At 41.0% G+C, this 27064-nt stretch overlaps 1 protein-coding gene across 3 annotated transcripts in view; it reads right to left on the bottom strand.

Annotated features, from left to right (window-relative positions):
* Positions 1-480: 480 nt before the first annotated feature.
* ZC3H12C (zinc finger CCCH-type containing 12C) overlaps positions 481-27064 on the bottom strand; it is a 45340-nt gene continuing 18756 nt past the window's right edge. For 2 of the 3 annotated variants that reach the window (XM_063394609.1, XM_063394608.1), the window contains exons 2-6: positions 25207-25973; positions 13039-13178; positions 9285-9519; positions 8351-8457; positions 481-7607 (exon numbers count right to left, since the gene is read on the bottom strand). In XM_063394609.1, the coding sequence (XP_063250679.1) occupies positions 6211-7607; positions 8351-8457; positions 9285-9519; positions 13039-13178; positions 25207-25901 (2574 nt within the window). In that variant the 5' untranslated portion in view covers positions 25902-25973 and the 3' untranslated portion in view covers positions 481-6210. The remainder of the gene's footprint in view (positions 7608-8350; positions 8458-9284; positions 9520-13038; positions 13179-25206; positions 25974-27064) is intronic. The other variant, XM_063394610.1, reaches the window with a different exon arrangement.

The raw sequence follows: 27064 nt of genomic DNA, 5'->3' as shown, positions 1-27064 counted from the left end.
TTGTTCAGCCTGGAGAAGAGAGGCTCCCGTGAGCACCCTCTAGGATCTTAAGGAGGATTACAGAAAGGAGGGAAAGGGACTCTTTGTATGGGCAGACAGGACAAGGGGCAATGGTTTTAAACTAAATGAAAATAGGTTTAGATTAGATGTTAGGAAGAAATTCTTCGCTGTGACAATGGTGAGGTCCTGGAGCAGGTTACCCAGGGAAGCTGTGGATGCCCCATCCCTGGTGATGTCCAAGGCCAGGCTGACCAGGTCCCGTGAAAGGTGTCTCTTCCCACGGCAAGGAGGGTGGGACTGGATGATCTCTGAGGTCCCTTCTAAACCAAACCTTTCTATGATTCTATTTTTGAAACTGTTCTGGTTTACTCAAAGAGAGCAGTTTTGTTGCAGGCTTTGTGCAGGTAGGAACACAAAGCTGTCTATAACTCACTGCTAACTGCTCTAGACATTTTTTTTATGAAACAAAACCAGCCCATCAATGAGGAAAATGAATCTTTATTTTTTTTCTCTATAAGCAGAATCCATGTACATGTTTTTTTGTATGCATTATAGGTGGTTTTAAGATGTGAATAGTCAGAAATAATAATACAGAACAACCAGTGAAGGAATGAAGAGCCAGTTTGACAACTGCTTTATCAAGTAGCCCAAACATTATTTTTAACGAATGGTTTTACCAGAGTAGACTTCAGGATAATATTAAAATCTCACCTACTCAACACAAATACAGAGAGAATGACTGGGAAAAGAGCTACAAAATACAATTATTGCTGCTGTATCTGCATTGCTTCCTTGTAGGATACTCTACTGTATGCTGGGAAAGCAGTTTTTCAGTTTCATTAAGAATGCCATTTAGATAAAAAAAAAAGTAACCAACCAGCCAACCTCACATAGTTAATTTATCTGAGACCAAAAGAAAATTGGTTATTCTACAAAAAAAGCAGAGGTTTTGTTTTATAAGGCAAAGAGTAGATTGTTATACTTTGAAAAACAGAGGATGGATGTGCTTAACCATCTAAGTAAATTTATTCTGTAGGTGTTCCCAGTGCCTGCAAAGGGCAATCCTGGCTGAATGACCTGTGAGCACCAGTGAGATCTCCCCTGCGCTTGGGAGGAGGCGGCTCTCCAGCTGTGCTCCTCCAGGTCCCAGCCCAGCTGCACTTATACAGACACCAGTCTGACTCACCTCTTCTCTCACACCACTAAACCAGCCCACACCTCTGCTTCTGCTGGAGTCAGGCGTAGGTGTCAGTGTTTGGCAGACTGGGCCCTCCCAGGGCCACTGAGTCTGAGAGGGAACGAGAACTACTGCAGGCATAGAGCTTGAAGGGTAGACAGGATAATAAACACTCCAAGCACAAGTTATGGCAACCCTTTAAGACCTGAAAATGGAAGGCAGGAAATTATTTCAAGCACACTGATAACTATGAACCACACATGGTATTTGGTAGTGTCTTTATAAACATCTGTGAGAGACTTGATGTGCACTAGCACATTTCCCTGTACTGTGCAGCATGGAAAACCCAGCATTCTGCAGGATACTTCCCACACAAATGTGCATTTCCCATGTGACTAGGTCGGCAGCTTCTGCTGAAACCTTGAGAAATGTATTCTAGGACATCTAAAGATGAAACTGGAACATGTCTCGTGTTACTGAGCAAAAGGTTAGCTGGAAAAACCATTTAATACAGGTGTTTCTAGGTTTAGTGACATGATTGGTCTAAACAATATGGCCAAACATATTTAATTTGAACAAAATTCTTCAACTATGCCTCTCCAAAATTTACAAAGTATATAAAACATGTGATTTGACATTTATAAAACCTCAGCCCTTTTACAGAAAACAATACAAGGTCATAGAATTTTAAGTTTAAATCTCTTGGTTGTTCTTCTCAGCAGTTTTAGTTCCTATGATAAAAAAAACTTCAACAAACGGCATTCCACCATGGCCTTATAATGCAAGGAATAAATTAGCAAGTCACACTGTAAATAAAAATAAATAATTTCTTAAGATTTTTTTTAAGTGGTCTTTTTAATTGCACAGTATTTTAAATTCTCAGTAGCAATGAGAAGTCAGTTGGGTATTTTTCTAAATGCTCCAGAGAGCAGGAAAGCATTGTGTCTCATTTTTCAAGCTTTACACACTGAAAATACCTTGGTCAAACCATCAGCTGGTAAAACTGGTAAATGTTTTGGTAGTCTCTTACTGTGGCAAGATGCTGCAGTATCTCTCACCCAAGGCGTTCAGTCCTCCAGCGCTCAGCCTGCTGGGGAAAACGCCCCCAGTGTCCCCTTCCAAGTGAGGTACTCTGGTTTACACTGACAGCTTTGATATTTTTGGAAAGGTCTTCACTGTTAGCTACAAATTTCACAGCAGAAGTTCACCAACATCTCAGCAACAGTCCGCACCCGCTGAGGCTGCAGAAGTCTCCTTCGAGGGCTTCCCCAGCCCAGCACGCCATCTCTTTTTGGGGTGTCACACAAACACATCAGGCTTTTGGCTCTCCCCAGAGCTATTCTGCAGTGGAGGACCAAGCTACAATTCAGACATACCAAAGAAAATGCGACACATAGAAAGGTATGACCTTACCTCAGAGCATTAGCAGTATCTTAAACCCACTCGCCAAATATATGTGTGTATATATACAAATATATATATATATTACACATATTTGAAAAAATAGAAATCAACAGTGATTAATACTGTCATAGCCTGGGCATATTTAGCTCAAAGTTAGTTATCTACAGGACATAGTTAAAAACTCTAAATATTTGTAACATGTTGTTGTATTGAAAACAGTTGTGGGCAGATGCCTAATGTATGTGCATTAAAAATACTGTATAGCTATATACTATTACTGATGCAGTTATAACAGCTTGAGATTTTATCTAAAAATACAGAGTTTCTGCTAAGTATCAAAACAACTGTCAGGTACTGAAGACAAAGGGAAGTTTTGCCCTCTTCCTAGCTGAGGGACAGCTCTAACTTGAAGATACTAAATCCTTCATTGCATCTCTGGCACTCAGCTGGGGCCAAGACAGTACCACTGAATTACCTCTGCCACTTAAGGATCACGGGAGGTTACAGTTCAGTTTTCTGCATCAATGCAATTATATAGACAAAGGTAGTATTTGACCAACATCTTTGCATCCACGTTTGCTACTGGTGTCCTCTTTAGAAGTTGTTAAATATACAGACTGATCTCATCATGGAGATGTTCACATGCAATTCCTCCATCTGTTACCACAGCAAAACAAAAGGAAGTATCAAGGCAAACATTTTGTCCACAGTAAATTTCCTTTACCCAACACAAGCGAGTCTAAGGGGAACTAGCACTTCATTGCACAACATTAAAATCCACCAAATTACTCCTGCTCTTGTATTTTTAAAGCATTTTCAGTGCCTGGGTGCAAAGCACAGAACCTATCACAAGAACTCCCTAGCGATCACCACCCTTTGGGGATTCAGCACTGCCCTGGCTGTGTGTGGAGGCAATGGACACTGGTAACTCAGGCCTGGGCAGTGCAGCTCCTCACACTGATATCCCAATGGCTAAGCCTGCTGAGCCCCTGCTCTAGCCAGACTGTGACACGTGCATGGCAGGAGCATCCTGGTGCCCACATCACAGGAAAAAACACAGAACATTTCTATTACATATGCACATTTCAGTTCATGCTTAAAGGAATTGAACTTTTGGCAGAAGTAAACACCTACATAAAAAATAAATGTAGAAACCCATTAAAAAAACAAACACAATAATTGCATTATTAAAACAGCTGCATCTACACTATGGTGTAGTACTTCAGTGTAATTCAATTTAACCAAATCTTAGCGTATAACTAAGACGAGACCCATTTCCCAGTCCAAACCTCAGCGTCAGCGCTGCATCAGTCTCTACATTAAAACATGCTCTACGGATGGTGACCAACCAAATCCACGGAAAAACTGTTGCCACAGGTGAAGAAGTCTTCTCCCTCAACAGACAATGCAGGACAGATGGTGTAGAGCCCCTCCGGCCTTGCCACGGGGACAGGCAATGGCAGAACCTGCAGCGCTCCGGCTGTGGGAGCTGCAGGAGCACCACGTCCTGAATTGGTTTGCTGAACATGGTTCAGATTATTGGATATGTCTATAGCACAATGCTCTTTAGAAGCATTTACTGTATACCCAAACCCTACTTGCTGCAACACATGGTGTCACACAAGTAGTGAAAACGTCTTCGTATTCAAAGGTGCTTGGACATAATTTTCAGGCAGCATTTTACCTTTATTTTAGTGAGTTCCCACTACAAAGATTTTAGAAGGAAGAAGATGCCAATAGTTTATTTTTTCCTTTTAGTATGTGAAATTGAGACAGACACCTAAATAAATATAAATACCTACTTTTACTTGCCTAAATCTATTCTATGTCTGAAATCTCTAATTTTTAAATAAGGGATAAAATGTTGCCCAAAAGACTAGTTATAATTATACATTTGTGTTTCTAATCTACAAATCAAAATAGTTCTCAGTTAAAAAGATACAATTTGTATCAACAGTAAAAGGTACTTTCTGGTTCTTCAGGGCCTTACTTAAAACTCCATCAGGTGTACCAAAATTATCAGTGTAAACGAGTGACATTTTTTTAACACTGAACATTGTTACAATGGATGGAAACCAAAACTGTTGGCAACCAATCATGTACACGAAAGTATATCTGACATCAACTGCAAAAACTATTTCTATTTTTCATATATATATATATAAAAGCTTGAGAGGTGCTAGTAAAACCCATGACTTTAAACCAGAAATATCCCTTACTAATGCTAAAACAGACTTGGTTTGTCTGTTTCTAAAACTACACTATTTGTGACAAGAATCAGGCCTACACAACGTAAAAAGCAAAAAACTATCTCCAGGAACACATATGGTATCTTCTCCCCCCACAACCCTCTTCTCCCCAGAAAAAAAAAAAAAAAAAAAAAAGAAAAAAAAAATTAAGTTATTATTTTGAGCTACAATATCATTACCATAGTGCAGTTAATAAATGTTGCATATCCTGAACACACAAAACCTTTTCAGGCCAGCCTTGATAAATAGCAAGAAAAATCAAATAGTATCTTAAATACAAAACTTGCATTGAGATAATTAAATTCATTTAAAAACAGGTAAATATTTTATGAAAAGCATATTTTATCCAGTACATTTGTGCAGCAATACAAAGAAAAAAACATATAAAACAACTAAACAGGGCCCTACGATTTCAGGCCCGCATCTACTAACCAGAAATAGACAGAGGTGGGTAACAACACACGGGAACTGAAACAGGATGGCCTGGTTCGGGGTGGTTCCGAGCATTTGCAGTTTCTCTTGGCTTCCAAGGGGGCTGCAAATTCCCAGTACCTTTGGAAATCAGGCAATAAGGCTTTTAACATATCCATAAATTAGAAAAAAAATTATTTTCCTCCTCTGTTTGCATCTGATTACTAATTGACTGCAGCAACAAAAACCTGTACCAATTTAAGCAAAAAAAAGAAAGCAACGAAAAGTGCCATACTATAAATTACCAATATATTGTTACCCATTTCACTGTTAACTGGTAACTTAATTATTTGTTTTAAAAAATGAAGTCAGTGCTGTAGTAAATCTTTGTTTTCTACAAACAGGTGATTACAGCACAAAAAAGCTCACAAAAACAAACAAACAAACAAACATCAGACATACTCGTGGTGGTGTAAAAAGTTCAGAAACTTGGCTTGAAAATTGGCTTGAAAATTGCCTGCCAGAAGTAACAAAATCCTCTTTCTGCAGGTTAGTATCTCACAGCCCAAGGATAAGCATCCAGCAAGTTAAAAAATGAAAAATCCCAACAAAATGTAACAATGATAAGAAAGTGCTGCATATAAACCCCTGATGCACCAAAGATTATAACCAGAGACCACAGATTTTTTATATATATATACACATATATATAGATATTAATTTAAACTGGAACATTCTCCAGATGTGAAAATAGCCACTTAAAAATTTTCAAACTAGAACACAAAACTTATCTGGTACTTCCAATGCATGGGGCTATACATACAGACTCCATGATACAGTATTTCACATAAACGGATTACTATATAACCTCCTTGCTGAGAAGGAGATCCCAAATGCTATTGTAGCAAACCTCCCTCAGCGTTAGAGCTGAGCTGAAAACTACGAGACACCACAAAGATGCATCATCTCTCAATAACCTAGCTGAGATTTCTCCACTAAGATGGCCGCAGCGAGCTGCTGAGCGTCCGTCACGTGAGGGTTCTTCTTCATCACCATCCTCACGAGATCGGGGGGGAAGATGTTGCAGAGGTTGACGTAAACCTTCTCCCGGGTGTCTTGGAGCCTCGGGGGGTCTTGCGGGATTCCACAGTACGGTACGCGCCAGGGCTGGTCCTGCTGCTCGGGAAGGCTCTGGAAGGCGAACTGCTCATAGCACGGCTGCGTGGGGTTGCTGGGCAGGGAGTACGTCTGGCGGTAGCCGTAGGCGTCCATCCCGTAACTCTGCCTGTCCCAACCTCCCAGCCCTTCCTGGCCAGAGTAAGGCTTTCTGTGTCTTAAGGGAGAGTTCTCATACAGGCGCGAGTCTGAAACGCTGTCGATTCTCGTGGACACCAGGGCTCTCCCCAGATGCAGTGCTTTCGAATGAGAGGAGCTCTGAGGTGCGGAGTACTCGTTCGGACAACTGGAGCGAGCACCGACCGCTGGATGCTGCAGATGCACAGCCATGTACGGAATGGGAGATTTGTGGTGATGCTTTGGTTCTTCGTGACTGTAGCTCTGCACTCGAGCCAGGGGCTCGTGGTAGCTCTGCAGGAAGGGCTGAGCGTTAAGGCGGCCGTGGGGGTGCATGTGTTGGCACTTCAAGTTCTCCTCCAGCTGCGGGTCAGGCGAACTCATGTAAGAGCGGTCGCTGTAACCCACATAGGAATCGCTGCTGCCACAGCTGACGCTGCCCTCGCTGCTGCAGTCAGAAGCTACGGAGCTAATCCGATAGTCTGTGTCCAAGGAGAAGCGCCTCTCCGGACTACGCGGCCCCGATATACTGAGATTTGAATACGCGCTCAGCATAGAGTAATACCCTACATCCACCGGAGACTCACATTTTGGATACTGGTCATAAGGCATTGGTGTTCCATGATTTTTGGTTGCCATCATCACTGTGGGATACTGTCCCTGTGGTCTTTGATCCTGAGGTGGGAAGTGAACTCCGGATGGAAGGCCGTTAGTTAAAGGTGCAGTACTTTGGGGTTTTCCAGCAGAGGAACTTGGTATACTAACTAAAGAAGGTACAGACCTGGTTTCCAATTTGTTTTTGGTGGGAAGCTTTTCCTCCAAGTCTTGATAGACTTGAGTCCTTATACTAGGATCCGATTGCCTCTTTGGAGTAGCACGCTTCAGCTCTGAAGTGCCTTCGCTTTTAGTGCTACAGGGAACACTATTGCTTTTTACCAGTCCTCCTTCACTCGTAGTTTTGGCAGCTGTGCTTCTAGACATGGCACGAAGTTCATCAGCCACAGATCGCTGAGGCTGATTTCCTCTTTCTGGATGATAGTATTTGCATTTGTGTCCATAGGTACATTTCTTCCCTATCAATAGAAACATAATCAGATTTAAAGAACTTCAAACAAAATCCTTTAGCCATCAAGTAACAGAAATGCCCCTCATTTGAAGTTTTACTGTTGATTTGAAAGAGTTTGCAAACAAGATTGGTTTCGTGCAACACAGGGTATGCTCTAAGAGCTCTCCTGTTTTGTGGGGGAAAAAAAGAGGCAGTGGTAGTGTCCTACAGCTGGTGCTCTGGGAATACAGACCAACACCACCAGCCACATTTTGAGCTGGACGTGGCACTGCCAGGGAGGCTGTGCACACCTGTTGTGTTGGGCCAAGGCAACATATAGGCAGAAAAAACTTAATAGGGAAGTCCCACAGCCATAAGGCCAGCAGATGTCAAGATACCTTTAGGAATGCTCAGTAGCTAAACTTCAGATAGCTCAAATAATTTTCTGGAAGAAAACCTCAGTATCTGATGACATTAGAAGAGGGCTTCTGGAACCTGCAGAATTTAGGTGTTGATTTGGATTTATTCCAAGGAATGATTAATCAAGTTGCACCTTTAATTCAACTACTAGACAGAAATGTTTTTCAAGTAGTACATGAAAAAATAACTTCAGTTTCCACCATCAGCTCAGCATTTCAACCCATCTCAGGCTAAGACAACAACGTTAAAACCAGTGTCGAGGAGTTTAAAACAGTTTTGGTAGTGTTAAAATAAAGCAGGACCTTGCCCCCAGTTCCAGTACATAAAGATTGATGGGTTAAATCAAATTACCATATGGACATGGTTGCTTCTTATGTTCTGGCACAATAGGCTTCTTCCTAAGAAAATTGTCCAGACTTGGACCATGGCGGCCAAGAGGATCATCAGGAGGCATAAATCTATAAAGAAAGAGCAAAGTATTATAGAAGCAAACAAGCATTTCCATATTTGTCATGCAATGATCAAGAACTTCAGGACTATGCTGCACGATAACCTGCCATCCTGTCGTTTTTAAATCTGGGAACCTCGAGAGGAGTTTTGGAAGACGATCTTTCTGCTGCAGGTACTGCTGGAAAGGTAGGTCACAGGAACAGACTGTGCGGACACCTCTAGACTGCTACAGACACTTTTGGTCCAGCTCAGCTGATGCTTTGTGGCAAAGCAGGTCTGCAAATAACCCATCCCGAAATCAAAAGTAAGGGCTGCAATACAGGCAGCCATTTCTTAAAACACCACTACTAGCTTTGCAAAACTGTGCTGATGGCCTAGGATTCTTGCATCAGCATTCAGGCACCTCAAAACAAGGGCCTGCTTGGGGGAGCACTGAGTCCCTCCCACTACAAGAGGCCACCAGCAGTGACAGGAGTTGATCTGTAGGCTGGGGTACAGTTACTATAGATTGGTCTAATCAGACAGTTGAACTACAGACTCCCGGAGGTCCATTCCAGTGTATCAACAGAGCTGGAATATTATACCATAGCATACATCAAATATACATTGGCATACACCACAGAGGAAAAAAATAGCATAAGAAGACATAAAAATGTTGCTTCAAAACCAGGTTCATGTACTTTTAATCAGAAGACCAAATTTATGATTGACTCTTCCTCCTGTTTTCCAACATGTACCTAATGATTTGGGTGTAAGATAAAAAAATTTGTACAAATCTTCAAACTGCCCTTTCCTCAATTATTTTAGTGGCACACATAAAGACAGAACGACTTACTTGTCATTAACAAAAGAATACATCAACAAGCGTTCGTCTATAAACTTCTTCCATTCTGGCTTCTCATTAGCTAGATCCCTGTAGTTGTCATTAGAGACAATGATGCCGTCGGACTCGAAGGCCAGCTTCACTATAAATCGGTCATCGTAGCACACCACCCTTCTCCCTTGCACGCGCCGGGAGGGCGTGAAGACCAGGATCTTCTCCTTTTCTAATTTACGTAAGATTTCTTGATCTACAAGGAGTAAGAATCAAAAGTCAAACAAGAAAGAGAAGAAAAAAGTTTGTTTAATCTCTAAAGATGTTAGACTTGACGAAGAAAATCCAAGCATTTAGGACTAAAAATGTCTTAGATGGTTATAGTACAGCAGAAGGTGTCTTACATTTGATACCTGAATTTACAGTCAGCAGTCAGCTGGCAATACTTTCAAAAAACCCTAAAAACAAATCAAAACCTACTGCTCCACTTTTTCTCTAAGACTAGCGCAGGGGACATAGTTCATGTTCCTGTGGCTCTAAAAAAAAACCATTTTATCAAAATGCCTGGGCAAAACTCCTCTGGCTGAAGGGGTCATTTTAAACACCACTGAATACAAAGACCATACCCAAGTACAGCCACAGTTTTCTCATAACTGAGCTCCTTGGTGAAGAGAGACTTTTTTCACCTCTTTGTAGAGCCCAGCAAGTAATATCTTTTGAAAGAATTCCAGTAGCTCACATTAATGGGACTGTTTCATGGAAGTCTCTGCCCATCAACAGAAGGGGTACCCACAAGGACTAGAAAACCCACATTCTGTACAAGCACTCAGGTTCTCCACAAATATCAACAGCGTTCCCCAGAAAGACAACTGATGTCATTTGTAACCAACAGCAAATATGGTGATGGTTTGTTTTGGTTTGGTGCTTTTGTTGACATCAATAATAGTTTAGATTGTATCTTTCCTTGAATGGTTTACACATTTATACATAAATTCTTATCAAAGCCAAACAGATTTCTCTTCAATCCTTCTAAATAAGCATATTTAGCATTTTATGCAGTTCCTTCTTGTTCTACACAATCTGCCACTCACATATCCCAAAAGTATTTTATTTTCCCTTTTCCTGTGTAGAACCTGGAGATCCCAAGGAGCTTTGAACGACGGACCTCAGGCTATGAAGGAGGTTGTACCTAGTACTGGGGCACCTTCCCCTTATGTTGATTCTCCTACCTATCACTCTCCTTGGAGCAGACAAGCTATGAAAGAAAAATACACAAAAAAAATAGGCAACATCTAAACCAGCAGAAGATGCTTGCACAGTGAATATGAGTCATGGCTATTAGTAATGGTTAAGATCTCAAATAACTCAACTGTTTTGTAGCATAAGAAACTTGACAGGCAACATGTTCCATCTGGGAAAAAAAAAGATTCCAACAGGGAGAAACAAAGCATTAATATTACATGTAAGGAATATAGTTGATACGGGCATTTATTTGCTTAGTAGAAAAAGCACAAGATGTTAAATGAAATACAAGCTTTTTGTATTCAAACCACCCCCCGCAATGTGCTAAAGGATGAGTGAGAGTGAGATGGAAGGTGATTTTTTTCTCTGCTAAGAAAGAATTAAAGAAGATGTACTCTCAGGATTTCTGTTCCCTGAGATTCTCCTTGGGGTTGATGTTCCCCGGGGTAATAAGGTTTTCTCCCAAGGTTGCTGTTCCCTGGGAGTTTCCTCGGGGTTGCTGTTCCCCGGGGTAATAAGGTTTTTCGTCTTCTCTAGCCCTAAGTGTTTCACACTGGAGCCAGAGACGACAAGCTGAGTCCACCAGTCCGTGTTATCAAGGTTGTTTATTCTTAATTATCTATCAGTTCTTTCTCAGCTCTGCCAGGCATCCCTAGCAGAGCAGGACACGCGGCGGACTGGGCGGATCAGAGAGCCCCACACCTTATGTACAGTACCCTTGACCCAACCACAGTCCAAAACGTACTTTTTATTTACAAAGTTGTACCAATACCTACTACCTATGCTAACATGTCAGTTCTACTCTAAGCCAATCTCTAAAACCCAACTCAGCACAAGATGGGGGATGAGAACAAGAACAAGGAGAACCGGGGCCACTCCCCAATTCCTCCATCTTGTCTCTTCAGCCCCATATACTAAAAATCCTAACTTCTATATTTACATTCTATAATAAACTAGCTACTACTTATTTTAAATTCTTTCGGCTTGTGATTCTTCCTGCATTCACTCCCATGGACAGAGATCAGAGGCAGTGTCCTCCTGGGCTCTGTGTGAGGCTGGCTGACCCCCCTGTACAGATCCCAGACCCCCCTGTCCAGTTTCCAAACCCTCCAGGGTGGCCAGAGGGATATCCTGAACTCCAGCAATGTGCCATGTGATGACTGGTGGGTACTGGTAAGAAAGATGTGGCTGTTGTTTAGTCCAAGAGGCTTCTCATGAATGCTGACAGTCCAGAACCATCCCCACGCTAGTCATCTAGGGCTTTTTCAAAACTCCAGCTGGCCACGTATTTCAGGTGTGTATCTCTGGAAACAGAGTGTCAGCACCTGGTATTTTACATGCCTGGCAGCACACAGCCTTCCCGCATCCTTAGAGGAAAACAAAAGATGCAATATTTTTACAGAAGATACAACAACCTGCTCTGATCTTCCTCCCATTTTCAGGGTCCATGATAACTCATGGAAAACTGATTTCTCATTGCTAGACAACTGACCATTGCTAGGACAATTCTAGCCTTGCTGCTTTCTTGGAACACCTTTTGGGGCATTTAGTCCTATGCACACTTCAAGCAGATGTCACAATTTAATTCGAAGTGGCCAAATTTTTATTACTTAGCCAATGCTCTTCTCATATCCCAAACATTAGTATAGCAAAAGAGAACGGCTTCAAGAGAAAGGCTGCACACTGCCAGTGCTGACAGGGTAACAGCAGCTTTCCAAATGTTTCCTTTTGTTCACATGCTATATTCTAGTTGCAATCAAGCAAATGGAATGAAGACTTGAGAGAACCTTTCTAGATATTTGAAAGTGCACATGTCAATCAAAGGATGCTTCTGTATTCTTTTAAAAGCTACAGCTATTAGTCACAAAAGCCTCCCCTCCTCTAATGGTAGCTGTGTTGGGCCCAACAAATCTCCTTCTTCCTGTCCAAGTTCTAGAGTTTTTAAACCCCCAATTCCTTTCTGTTTCAACTTCAGGACACTTGGAGGATATCTCTCTAGCCTTCACAAAGAACCTGTTAGTTTGATGAAGGAATAAATACCTCTACGACAAATTTTTTCCTAGATAAACACACTGAAAATTAAAATTCTCAAACGTTGTCTATTTGCTAATAGTAATGATGAAAAGGGGAACCATTCCCTTTCTGTCTGGATAATTCCCATGACCCAAAACATGGGCAGTGACAGGCCAGCCTGGCTGAATCTCCTCACCACAAGAAATAATACCCAGCAAATTACTAACTTCAAACCTCTTTGCTACTAATGCTGCACGAGTATAGCAGATTTTAAAAAGGGCAATTACATTCTTCAAGAAGTAAGTAGCAACATTATGGAAACTTAAGCAGATGAGCAGAACAGAACAGGAGGACTTGGAGAGGGCGTTGCCTTGTCTTTTTCCTGCCTGTAGATCACCACAAAGTCACTACACCAAAGGCACTTTCTGTTACAGCCTTTTATTGCTCAAGGTTTGTTCATCTGAGCAGTAGCACTCCTGCTGGGCAAAGCACTGAACAAACAAGCAAAGATGGAGCTTACCTGTTATAAGAGCATCTGGTCTTGACTGCTCTTTTCTCCACGCTGGCACAAACACAGTAACATCCTTGTGGCCTCTTTCCAAAAACCAATCTACAGCCAATTTGATTCCTCGACAAGAAAATACTTCTTTGTTCCCGTGGCTGAAACACACATTAAAATTCTTTATTAGATGACTTTTTCTATGACCATAAATGGAGCTCAGTAAAATGCAGATGTCATAGCCATGCTCTTCACTTGCTCCATGGTTTCTAAAGGCAGCTGGGAGTCTGTCTAAACCTTGCCCAAACACAGCCATCATTTCCAAAATGGTGTGGGAGAGGGCTACTAAATCTGCCAAACATGTTTATCACCTGTACACAGATTTGACAAGCAAAGAAAAATCTAAGTAGGGGCTTTTAAAAATCCTCATAACCCAACCAAATTTATGGGGTATAACAGGCAGCTCAAAGACTTGATGAGGAGGAGGCCCAAAATACCAACATGAGAGTGCACTGTGTTTAGGAAATGGTAGCAGATGAGCAGCAGGGCTGCTGCTGCAGAAGCTCCACAAGGTCCTGTTTGAACAAGGAAAGAGAGAGGAGAAGGCCTCCAAGCCCAAGGGGATGGCAGGCACTCAACAGGACAAATTAGGCAAACTGGAGAGATTGTCCAAAATCAACATGGCAAAACTAAGAATGTACTTAGTAAGTACTTCAGAAGGATAAATTAACGTGGGTTTTAAAAGCTGTGAAAAGACAATTAATTGTGATCAGACACAAGCAAAACAAAATATGTGTCTGTTGTGCAATAACTGTCTGGGGTAAGGCAGGAGACGCAATTATGTCATTTTCTAAAGGCAGACAAGTCCTTGCCCTACTTCTATATCCAGTTTCAGGCATGACTTATAAAAGACATAGAAGAAATGGAAAGAATCCAAAAGAAAGTGAAAGGAGACCTATGGGGAAAGGTTGAAGGAAGCATATTTAGCTAATCTAAAAAAAAAAAGCAGCTTGTGGAAGAACAAACCAATCTTCCATGTATAGGAAGTAACTGAAATGGAGGACAGCAAACAACCAGTGGTTGTCCATAGAAAGGTTCAGGGAGCAGGGAGCTGCAGGGCGGTTGCTGGGAGAATTTGGGATTGCCTATAATGGTCACACCCAGCTCTAACCAGTTCCACAATGCTGGAGACAAGAATGAGGGGGCACCAAGGCATGAGGATGAGGAGAGGAGCAGGTACACCCCTAGAGGGACTTGCACACTGGAGAACAGGGAAAGTGCAAGAAGGAAGGAGCAGCAGAGAAAAGCTGTGACATTCTGACCGCAGCCCCCTGCACTGCTCACAGCTGCTCTGAAAGGAGTGACTGCCACCCGCAGCCGTGACAAAGTGTAAGAGTGACGCTGTGGTGAGGTAGTGAGGAAGACACATGTTTGGAGTGAAGCGAGCCTGGAAAAGGGGAGACAGTCTTCTCCCTAAGCATTTTAATGTTTGTCTTTTTTGTTTCCCAATACCTGATTTGGAATTAAATATTTATATTAACTAGCTAGATATCAAATTGAATTCCCAAAGCTGAGTGTGCCTGACATAAAAAAAAATTACTTGATGAGTGATCCCCCTGTCATTATTTTGAGTCACGGGCTTTCTTGCTTCTGCTCCTCCTGTTTTCTCTCCCATTCTGCTGGGAGGAGGCGAGCCACATCCAACCCAGTATAGTCCAACTGGATAAGGACAGAAAAGTCCTTAACTAGAGGAGTAAGGAACAGCTAAGCACTATGTTAGTAACAGCTTTCTCCCTGATCTGTGGGACAGTGTGGCCATGGATTTTGGGATCTCCTCACTGGACACTCTGCAGAACAAGTTAGACAGCTCCTCTGAGGCCTGACTAGGTTCTCCATGCACAGAAGGAGACAAGCAACTTTTGTGATGTCGCTCCCAAACCTGCAGCTCTGTGTAGCAGAAGAAACAGGGGCATGGAAACAAGCCATCACCTTTCACTTGGCTGGCTTGTCATTTATAGCTGGTATGCCACAATCTGCTTTCCAGAAGGGTAAAAGACAATTCTTTGTCTGTGATTAGTGAAGGGACAATATCATGACAGATAGCCACAGGAATTTTAAAAGTTCCTTCTCCTTGCACGTTTTGAGGTAAATAAAACAACAGAAAGGTATTTAAAAACTTCTCCCCCCTCAGTAGGAAAGTAAGTACCTATTTTTTCCACTTTTCTAAAAGCTGTGTCCTTCTCGACACTGTGGGAGCTTGAGTAATTGTGCAATAGACAAAGTGCCAAAGAAAAAGTGAGAAAACTTTTGCAAAAATGTTCTGATTTCAGAAGCCTGTAAAGGAGGTGGTGTACACTTGCACCTGTGTCAAGAGAGAATGAGTCATGGCTAACACCTCTTACAGAGCACCATTCTCAGCAAAGGCTGTGTTGAAGGTCACAGTTCCCAAACACAAGGGGAAAAAAAACAAAAAGGAAAAAGGAAAAGAAGAGCCCACTACCATTAACTGGATTTAAGTGAGGAAGTGTTCTACTTCCTCTTCTAATGAAACTAGAGACAGTACCTGCAAACATAAGCATATACTCTGATACTACAGCTGCTGCCAGCCATAACGATCAAAGCTTGTAGATTTTAGCTGACAGGGGGTACTCAAAGGATAGTTTAAGCCCATCTTCTGTGCCTTAAGGGCTGCACTAGGACCACTGTCAGGAACAATATATCTGGGTACCTCAATAACCTGTTCAGCTATAGTTATAGGCCTCTGCAGTAACAGATTCCCTGTTTTCTATGATCATATCAAACAATGTAGTATTACATCATATTAACACTGTAATATTAAAACACAAACCAGTTTTTTTTCCTAGGCATTGTTTTATACTACACAACTATTCTTGTGCTTGTCTGGCTGCAAGAGTAGTATCTTTGTGTATTTCAAAACTTACCAGGAATGGGAAACCAAACCACACACAGATGTGACACACTTTAAGTGCACATGCACACAATGCCTAACAACAATGGCCAACAGAATTTCATCCATGGTCTAATTCCATCTTCCCTCAACAACACAAGATTGGGACACTTGGTGCACATTAAATGCCCAGGGGGCAGCCATAAGGCCTCCTTTGCAAAACCTGGGACAGAAGGTTACAAGCTCATGCTATCAGCAGGCTGGGTGCAGCCTTCAACAAATTGTAATCCATTTCAAAACAGTCAGGAAGATCTTGTTCCAGCTATTAAATTCCAGGAATCACTGTACTGTGATTACTGTACACAATCTCCATGGTTTCAAGTGGATAAACCCACTTTTCACTTCTGACAGTGAAAAAGTGGTGTGTTAGATTACATTTTAGCAGCACTATGGTTCTTTCTGCAACTCTGAGAAGTAATTTCAGGAAAAAGAATCCTGGACTCTTGGAAAAAATGGACATCCTTGCCTACTGCTTTCCATCAGGCTGTAGTTCAGGCCATGCTTTTAAAGGCAGAGGGAGGACCAGGCAGTTCAGCTCCTTAGATTTCTATTGCCTAGTACAGACTATTAAAATTCTTTCATCCAAACTACAAATTTTAAAGATACTTAAATGGCATGAAAAAGAAGTGGGGAATGCATTACAATGCATAACATATTCTGCACTGCTGAGCAAGTGAATTTACAACTTGTATAAATCTTCTGTTTTCTGCTCCTTTTCAGAAATATGCCTAAGCTTGGATATGAGCGGATACGAATTCCAAGGAATCTAAATCATTAGTGAGAAAGTCTGTGAAAGAGATGTGCAATTCAAATTTGTTATTTTGTTTTGTTTTTATGCAGATTTGATGCTCTTCATTTTGAATCTTTGTGCTTCATCAGCTTTATGATACGTCATTTGGTGAAAAGACTGAAATCATGCTACTGCTTCTGACTTCTTTTCCTTCTTCCTAGTTGTGAAAAAGATCAGAAATGTTTGTACTTCTTTGTCAAGAAACTTCATTTTAAAAATCTCTTTAAAATGAGGAGTACGAGAAAGCTCAGACCAGTCGGGCTGACAGCTGTAGCCCTGGGTGAGATACTGGTTTATAGTACTTTGGTTCTGTTTGCTGACTGTGTTTCATCTACCACTCTCAGTCGAAAGATAAAGTATATTCCTTTTGAAGTACCTATTTCTTTTTCATATCATGTATTCCTTTTACCACCACTTTTATATTTGGTCTGTTGATAGCTGTAGTTTTATTTTTAAATGAAATAAAATAAAGTAGCATATTTCCTGAGCAAAAACATCAATCAAGCATTTTTTAAGCTAGGAGCATTAGTAAAAAGTGTAAAATTTCTGATGAGAACACTTTTTCATTTTTTCTATTACCTTTCTAGACCCCAAATTAGATTCCCTAGTGACTGTCTTGGAAAGACTTGGTACACACGCTTAAAAGACTATTTAGAATACTTGCAAGACTTCTAATGTGACCTAATACAACATCCAAACCAACACTCAGATTCTGAAAGCTACAGAAAACACAGACATTGATGACAATAGGTGAGGTCTATAATAATGTCTGGTGCATACAGGTTTTTTTTGTACAACTGAAATCTGGACACACCCACACACTCACCATGTAAAAGTATATTAACTAAAAGCAAGAACAAAACTAGAACACATACCTGCCCAGTACGAGTTATTACAGAATTACCAAACTATTTCCTTCCACCATATCACAGGAGGAAGAGTGTGCACAGAGAGAGAAGAATTTCCACCCTGTATTATATCAGTGACTCATAACCCTGGCAGCCTGGTTTTGTAACTAGCCTCATCCCTTTTTAATTACTTTTTTAAAAGCCCTACTAATTCCCCAATCACAGAAATAATTTGTCCCAAACCATTTTTCATTAACTCGAGCCTTCTATCAGTCCTACATTTGTTCCCTCCATAAATGTATATTTTGCTGCTGATATGAAGTAGACAGAACAGGTGCCAAAGTTTTTTTCCATTAGTTCAAATTACTTCAATGCTTCAAAGTGTTTTAAAGAAAAAAGCCTTGGAAGCTGTCACATATTTCCAGACACCTTTTGCCTGTAGGGCTTCCAATTCTGGAGCACTCTGCAAGTGCAGCAGGTGCTGTCTCCAGCCACAGCTGCATGTGGGTCTCTGTCCCAGCACGAGCCACACACTCAGCACTTGAGGTCAAAACAAGCAATGAAAAGCTACACTCAAAGCTGCCAGTGACAAGCTCCTATCTATGTGACTGTTAGTTACTGGAAAAATATTTTTATCCATTCCTTAAATGGACTTTTCAAAACAAACTAAAAGAATAGACAGATAGTGCTACTGAAAGATGAATGTCTGAATGAAGGTACCAAGATACAACCAGGTCTACCAAACTCAGCAACACAACCTGAGGAGAGCCTAATGCAGCTACACTGTTAGTTTGTTAAAATAAATGAGCAACTGAACTGTCACATGGAAATTCCACATGGCATAGATAAGACAACTAAGCCATCCTTTGGCTGACACAATGTCCAGCTGTGGAGAACCTTCTGTGTAGGCAGGATATCAGTGAACCTTTTACTAAAGCCAAATGACCTGCCTCAGGGTTAACACATGGGACCAAGGCTCAGATGCCTGAAAAGAGATGTCTAAAACTGGTTAGGCACCCCAGTGACACTTCCTCCAGCTGAATGCCACTCCTGAATGGCACTGGGGACTCTGCCCATGACTGTCAGGCCTGGGTGTATGTTTCTGGTGCCACCAAGCACCTACAACATCCACAGCTGGTGGGATGGCTGGGCATGAAAGCTGGAAGAAAATTGTAAAATATCTGTCTTAAAAGTGGGAATGTATTTAACTAAAAACCAACTCCCCAAATCAGCATCTTCCTCTTCCCAAACAAAAATCAGTACACTATTTATCTCATGCTGTTTTCCCTTGTGCAATGATGTACAATCAAGGACATTTAAATACACAGGCCAAGGTTTTCCAGAAAGGGAAGCTGAAATGCATCACCTCCATGGCCTGGGAATCCCAAGGGTGAAGTTTCCAGAGGAATCTAATTGCCCAAAACAAGATCAATTGATTTCAATCTGCAAATCAAAACAGCACATGATCAAAATACTTTGATTCTTTTGCCCATAAACTTCTGAAAGTTGTTGTCTAAAACTAATAATAAAGCAAGTAAAATAACCAAATAACTTTACATCAATGTTATCTTCATGTCACACTCTCTGTAGGCACAGCAGACTTCTTTTCTGCCAGTAAGTTTTCAGAATAAAGTTTTATATATATTTGAAACATTCTTTTCACAGTCAGCAAAGAACCTCTGAAGGCACCCAGGGTACCCTAGCGGAAACTAATATGGAACAGAAGCAAACGAATGACATGGTTATAATTTTCTCACTGTCTTTGTAACTAATAACTTTGTTCTTTATTCCTTATTTCTTGGTGGCAAACCCCTTACTTTGATTCCAGCAAAGTATCCCAGCAATAACCAATTTTAGGCCATTTTCAACATCCCAACCTTATCCTTGAAAAGGACAAGCAAAGGCAAAGGACTGTGCAAATATGCTGCCATATATTTCTCTCTTCAGAAGGAACTCCTTTGTTCTCAATCTTAGCAGTAAAGGAAAATCTTAAAGGGTCAAAATAGAACCTTAAAACCTTGCCTCTGTTGCTTCACGGAGAAACAGGACCTTCCCCCCTTGATCCCAAACTAGGGAGGCTCAGCTGAAGAAGCTGGGGATACATGAAAGAGCAGGTCCAAGAACTCACTGGAGAACAGACAGATGAAGGTGTGCCAGTGATGACAAAGAGCTGACAATATGCTGTTGTTAGAGGGATAGAGATCACCTTCTTTTGCTTACCTCAATTATGTAAAAGGAAAATTTAGGGTAGCTAAAATCTTACCACACAAGGAGCGATACAGAACTATTAGTGACAGATATATGTTACCCAGCTAGTATCAATGCTGTGCAGCTTACACTAAATAAGGTCATTTTTATGACCTGAGTGCATTTTTATGGAGGACAAATGCCTCTCTCACTCACATGGACCAATGTTCTAAATGAAGATTTTGCTTTACAATATTAATATCTACATGCAAAACATCCAACTCACCTTATGAAACAGAGTTGGAACTACATACCTCTCTGGAAAACTGACACAGGTCACTGCTCAGGTATGGCACAACTGGATTCTGGGTCCTATCACTTAGTTCAGCCTCACTCCCTGCTATGGGAAGGGTCTATCAAGGTCCACAATAGCTCTAGGGGATTATCTAATTTGCTGTTCAGCTCTGATTTTAAGTTTATACACACAAGAAAATCAGTCTCACCTATAAGAGCATTCTAACAAAAAGATTTGATGTTTAAGGGTTAAACTGTGAGCATCCTTCCTCTTCTTGAAGAGGATTAAGTCAACACCAAGAAAGGTGGAATAACAAAAAAAGGACCAGATTTGATGTATCCTATAGAAGCTAAAGAGCAATTCTTCAAGTCATAGCTTGAAAAGCTTCCTTTCTCCCATTCAGTTGACAGAGGATGTTTTCTTTGTTTTTAAACTTCAGCCAATTCATATTATTCAGACCATACTGGAGCTTTAAACTTGATATACACAAGATGCATTTGATGACTCATTTGCAGTATAAGGCAAAAATGACAAGCAATGTCATGAAAGTTTAAGGAAAGCTTTCCGAATGTTACCAAAAGGCAGAAAATTGAGTGTTGGGTTTTTTTTGAATCTACAGTTTGCTAAAGCAGCTTGTCTGTAACAGGAGCAGTCATCAGTCTAGATGGTCATACATGTGGACTCTGGCTTGCCAGAATAAGCTGTTCTGGCCCAAGTTGTTCTGACCCAAGTCATTCTGTGCTGCTCTAAAAGAATTCAGCAATCCATCTTCATTAGATGCAACCAGTTCCACAAATATGAACATCCAGTCACATACTCAAACATATCCTTCCTCCTTTGTGCTGGACTGAGTTCTTCTCTCAATGACAAAAACATCAGGTTATGTTTACATGTCTAATGGAAAAGTAATCCTGATTCCCCTCACTCTCTGCATTAGCAAGGGGAATCAACTCATTTAGCAGCCACCCAGTCACTAAATGAGATGCAGATAGCAAAGCATCCCTGGCAGTGGGATAGAGGCAAGCCTAAAAGTAAATAACTCTGTGTCACTCACTGGATGTTTTGTGAAACCACATCCTTAATAGTCATGGAATGGAGACACGGGGTAGCACAGTGTTGGATGCTTCCAGAAGAGGACAGCCATCTCATCCTACTTGAATTACTAGACATCAGTCACCTCAATCTTCTCCCTAAAACTTTCCCTCCCCATCAAATACATCCTTTAAATGAAAATTAGCTCTTACCTAGAATAACTCTAATAGTAAATGGTATCATCAACTAAGCATCACAACAACATGGGAGTAAGAATATAGATCACAGTTTAAACCATTCTTGTGATAATAATGTGCAAGAAAGCTTGCAAGAACACCTCTCAAAAGACTATCTAAAGTCTTGCTTAGGGCACAGGCCCATTTCCCTTTAGCAATTCCAGAGTGAACTCTTTGGCCACAGCTTGGAAGAGCAAAGAGGAAGGACAAAACTGTGATAATTTATAACTACCCATAACAGGACCCTGGACATTTACATACAGACATCTGAAGAAGACTGAACTGCAAGTGAACTCCTGTCTCTCTTGCATGTAAAAGCTGAAATCCTTCCAGTATTTGAAGTGCTTAGTTATTAGTACCTATTTTCTTCAAGGGGAAAGGACAGATCCTATGGGCAAACAACTGGTTGCACAGGACTGGCTTTCCTAATCTAGGACTGATTTCTAGAAAAAGGTGGGATGCACTGGACCAACCAGTCAGCTGGCAAAGATGCTTTTGTTCTGACCAACACAGCAAGGCATCAGCAATACAGGAAGTTTCTAGAGTGCTTTTGTGGTAACTTTTTAACACAGGTGACTGAGTACCTAACAAGTTACCTAACAAGGTTGAGCCTCATACTTAGAAACGGGAGAGGCCCACTGAGGAGAATCCCATGCAGAGAGGAGTGCACAGGAGAGATGGTGGATTTTTCAAGGATCACCTATGCCAAGCTTAAGACTGGCCCAAAGCAATGTGCAGGAAGTTGGGCAAAGGTAACAGGCTAAGACTTTCCCTCAGCCAACTTTTGGGAGTATTGCCAGGCTGCTGGGCTCTGATGGGTGCTAAGGGAGCTGGCTAATGACATTGTAAGGCCTATCTTGGCAATTTTTGAAAGGTTGTGGTCATTGGGGATGTTCCTAATGCCTAGAAAAGGGCAAATATCCCTTCCATTTTAAAGGGGGGCAAGAAGGCTAGTTCAGGGATCTACAAAGGTGGTCAGCCTCACCCTGATCCCTGGAAAGATGATGGAGCAAATTGTCCTGCAAACCCTTTCTGTATGTAGATTGGATGAAGGTGACTGGAAACAATCAGCATGGATTTATGAAGAAGAAATACGCTTGAACAGCCTCACAGCCTTTTATAGTGAGATGACTTGCTCAGTGGATGAAGAGAGCAGTGGACACACTGTTTATTGTGGCTTTAACAAAGCTTCTGACAGCTTTGTTCTTTTAACAGGCTTCTCTTATCACAGCCTCACTGACAAACTAGGGAAGAAGGGACAAGGATAGAGGGCAGAGATGGTCTGAAAAGTGACTAAACTTCTGCACTCAAAGGTGATTAGTGGCATAAAGTCTAGCTGAAGGTCAGCCAGTATCTGTTTACTCCAGGGACTGACACAGGGGACCACATTGCTTAACATCTTCAAAAATGACCTAGATAACAGAACAGAGTCCACCCTCAGCACACTTGCAGTGGATGCTCAGCTGGGAGGAGAACACCAGATGGGTGTGCTCTTAGTCAGAGGGACCCTGGTCAGGGTAAAGCAATGGGCCAGCAGGTACCTCAGCAAATTCAACAGAGGGAAATGCCAATCCTGCAGCTCTGGCAGTCTCACACTAATCATCAGTACAGGCTGGGAGCCGATCACTGGAAAGCAACTCTGAAGTGAAGGACATTGGGGTTCTGGTGAACACCAAGCTGATCATGAGGCACCAGTGTGCATTCGCAGCACAGAAGGCCAACAACCCCCTGGGCTGCATTAGAAAAAGTGTTGCCAGCAGGTTGAGGGAGGGGATCCTTCTCTACTCATGCATCTGGAGTGCTGGGCTCAGTTCTGGGCTCCCCCATGTAAGACAGATATAGACAACACTGGAGAAAGGCCAGTGAAGCACAACAAAATTCATCAAGGGACTGCAACACCCTTCATACAAGGAGGAGTGGCTGACAGATCTGGGCCTGTGTAGCCTAGAGAGAAGAAGGCTTGAAAAGATCTTATCCATGTATCTAAATACCTGATGGGAAGAAATAAAGGGAACAGAAACTGATTTCTCGTTGGTGTCCAGTAACAGAAGAAGAGGCAATGGGCACAAAATAGAATATTTTGAGAAAATGTTGCTTAAACATAAAGTAAGGAAACTTTCTTACAATAAGGGCATTCAAACACTGGCCCAGAGAATACACTGAGTCTCCATCTCCTTAGAGACATTTAAAACCCAACTGGACACGGCCTTGAAATGATGTGGCTCTGTGTAGTGATCTCCAAAGGCACCTTCCAAATGGAATGATTCTGTGATTACCTTTGGTATAAAACAAGTAAAGACCTGTTAATTTGATTCTTGGATACAGAACAACCATTCTATTAATAGATTTAATCTGTTCTCAGGCCCTGCAGCATGCATCACATACATTCACAGTTGGTTCATTTGATGCAGGTGGTCAAGAAAGTAAATTGAACATAGGAAGGCAGATCCTAAATATTTATGCTAATAGCTGAGTAAACATTACAGAAAAATGACAGATCTGGAGGTAATTCTTCAATGTGTTTAGTACAGCTTGTGGGAGAAGTTTAACCTAAGTCCACCTACCAAGTCCCAGCCATTCTAACTAACTAACACACAACCATTTTGGATTTATGGAAGTACAATAAAAACCCATTTTAGAAGTCTCTGGATAACTTCTTGGTTAAGTGCCAAAATCATGTTTGTTCAACTGGACATGCCTCCTCTATAACTCAAGTTGAACTAAGAGATAAGAAATGACACATGCAGCAGAAAGAACTCACAGGAATATACCATATTAAAAAAGGTATTACCTTGCCTTATGTACTAACTCCTCCACTTAAAAAAAAAAAAAACAACCCAAACCCCATCATATTGGCATAAATAAGTGGTATATATAAATTCAAATTTTAAAAGCTTTATTTAAAGGGAATTGACTTGATTAGAAGCTAAAGAAAAGTCCCATGGAAATGCCAGGGTTTTTTTTTAGCCTAGGGAAGTCTTGCATTAGCTTTTACTCCTAAGCTAATGAAAACCACATCAAGTTGTCAGAAAACTAAAACTGACCTCCTAAACCTTGCTGTTAGTAACCAGATAATCCTTATGACTTACTGAAACAGTTACCAATCAATTGATCATTTAATCATTTATATTGTCATAAAAACCTAATCTTCTCAGCATGTCTTCACTGCCATCTCCTTCTCTCTTTAATCACCAACAAAGCACTCACCTCTCGCCTTCACAGGCAAGTTTCTCGTTATGCACCCAGATGACTGGGTCAGGAGCAGTGAATGCTGTAGGTAAGTGTGCCATCCATGGGCATGTCAGTGAAAGTCATCTTTCACACACTAATCTCAACAATTACTGGCAATAAAACCTAACTCCAAAACTGATAACCAAGACCAGTGTTATCAGCAGATCAGCTCCCACAGATGAGCCAACTAAGAAGTATCCCTTAAGTTGCTTAATTCTATATCACTGTTTTATAACCTTAAGGAATCTTACATTTGCTGTAACTTTCTGTATGTAACACCATTTAATGCTATCAGCCTGTAGCAATGGTGACTATCAAAAATTAAGCACTAAAGTGGGAGTGAGAAAGAGAGATTTGATATCTGCCTACAAAGGGAGATTGGCATTGACATCTGGTTGTTCTAACAGTGAGTAGTACACCACTGAAGTCCTACAGACCTGTGGCCTGATTACAATATCAGCACACTGCGTGGTTGACAGAGACTTACAAGAGACCCTGCATACAGTACAAGGCAGTCACTCCAAACATCAGTGCTTGAACTGATGGGCAAGACCCTTCTGTTTCCATTTAAATAGAAAAGCAAAACCTTCATGGTCACATACCTCATTGCAACATTGCTGCCATCAATAACTATTGGCCTCAGGTTGTCTCCATCCTCTGTCACATCCTCCTGCAGTGGAGACTCTGACCTCTGAGACTCTATGGAAGACGCTTCACGCATTACACTACTGTTAGCATTAGTTACCGTCTGATCAGTCTCAGTTTTATTCCCAAGTTTGACAAGTTCTCCCAAAATATCATTTATTAAAGCATCAGTACCAAGTTTATTCAGTACAAGTTGAACCTGCTCTTCAGAGTAACCCAACTTAAGTGCAAACTCCAGTTTGGTTTGATATTCTTTCACCACATCAGGAGGCTTTTTGACTTCCTTAGGTACTATCTGAGCCTCTTCTATCCTAAAGTCTTGCAAGATTTCATTCCTTTTTAATATATGAGGCTCTAAGCAAGGAGATCGGCACAACTGTCGGTGAGTCTTAGGCAATAAATGTGACTCCGATGCAGAGTTATTCAGTCTCTCTGAATCATTATCAGAATTTGTGCTTTCTTCGGAGTCACAGCTGGAGCTTCCAGAAGTCTCTTCAGATGCCTCCTTTTCTCTGTCTTCTTTCCTAGAATTAACCTTATCCATCGTTGGCTTCTCCGCCATTGACCAAGGTACAATTGCATTTATTTGTGTGCCACTGCTCCCCACATAAAGGTGGCCTAAGTCATGCCCCAGGTGATCCTTCAAGCCCATGAAGCTGCTGCATGTACTTGACTCCACTTTGCTGTTTTTCTTGTATTCCTGAATATAAAGTGTTCCGTATTCCTAAAGAGAAAACAAAAATGTTGCAACTGGTTACATGCATTATTTGTTTTCTATTTTCTTGCTGCTTCCTCAGAACTGCACTTATTCTCTTGCAGCAGAGAAACCAAACTTTTTTCTTTTTTTAAACATGGAAAGTTTTTTGTGGGAAAAACTCTTCCTAAGGAATATTTATAGCTAAGTGGATAAATACCTAACCACCCGTCTTCTGAATGTATCAAATGTTTTTACTTATACATTTCTAGGAATGAATTTATGAAAGAATACAAAACCAAAGACTCCAAGTTTACCTACTGTAATGCAGAAACAGGAGTCGTCATTGTTTAAAAACAAGGAGATACTTCTTCTAGCATAAGACTATGTTGTAACAATGAAAAAAAAGAGTGACTATAAAATACATTAGAAAAGGTTTTCAAATTAAATACCTTAACAGTATTCAACAGAAAAGAAAGAAATTAGCGCAGTGCTAGATTCTCTGGCTTATTAGTAACAGAAAATATGATTAAATAAAAACTTATTGGCCCTGAAAGACACTATCAGTTCAACTGAATACACTCAAACTACTTCTGAATTCCCTTATAAAGTGATAATTAAATCAAGAAAGACTAATTGCTCTCAACAGAGTGTTGTATTACCCACACATACAGCATTTAGGGACATGGATTGATCTAATGGCCAATAAAGCCAATGGAAGTCTTTGCACTAATTCCAATGAACCATTCATCAAGCCTACAAGGCAACAAAATTAAAAGGTGACTTCAGCTCCTGCACTAGATTTGTGCAAGTCTTTTGATAAATCAAAACTATAGATATATAAATATGAGCCATTTAGGAAGAACGGAAGAAAAAAAGTCTCAGTTTTCTGGACTTCATATACTTGCCATATCGGATTTTCTTGAGGAATTCTGCATAGCAGTAGTTACATGGACGTTAGTTACCCATTTCATCACAAATATTACTTCAACAACCTACATTTAAAGGCAGATTGCTACCTCTTTTCCTTACTTTGTTCTTTTAAACAGGAATCTTTGCTAACTGCTTCAATAAAGAAAATAAAACATAAATTATTTCTTATAAATAAAAATGGACCATAT

The sequence above is a fragment of the Prinia subflava genome, chromosome 3 (assembly GCF_021018805.1).
Source record: "Prinia subflava isolate CZ2003 ecotype Zambia chromosome 3, Cam_Psub_1.2, whole genome shotgun sequence".
Lineage (NCBI taxonomy): Eukaryota > Metazoa > Chordata > Aves > Passeriformes > Cisticolidae > Prinia > Prinia subflava.
Note: the sequence above shows the minus strand (reverse complement) of the source record. Positions and strands in the feature narration are given on the sequence as shown.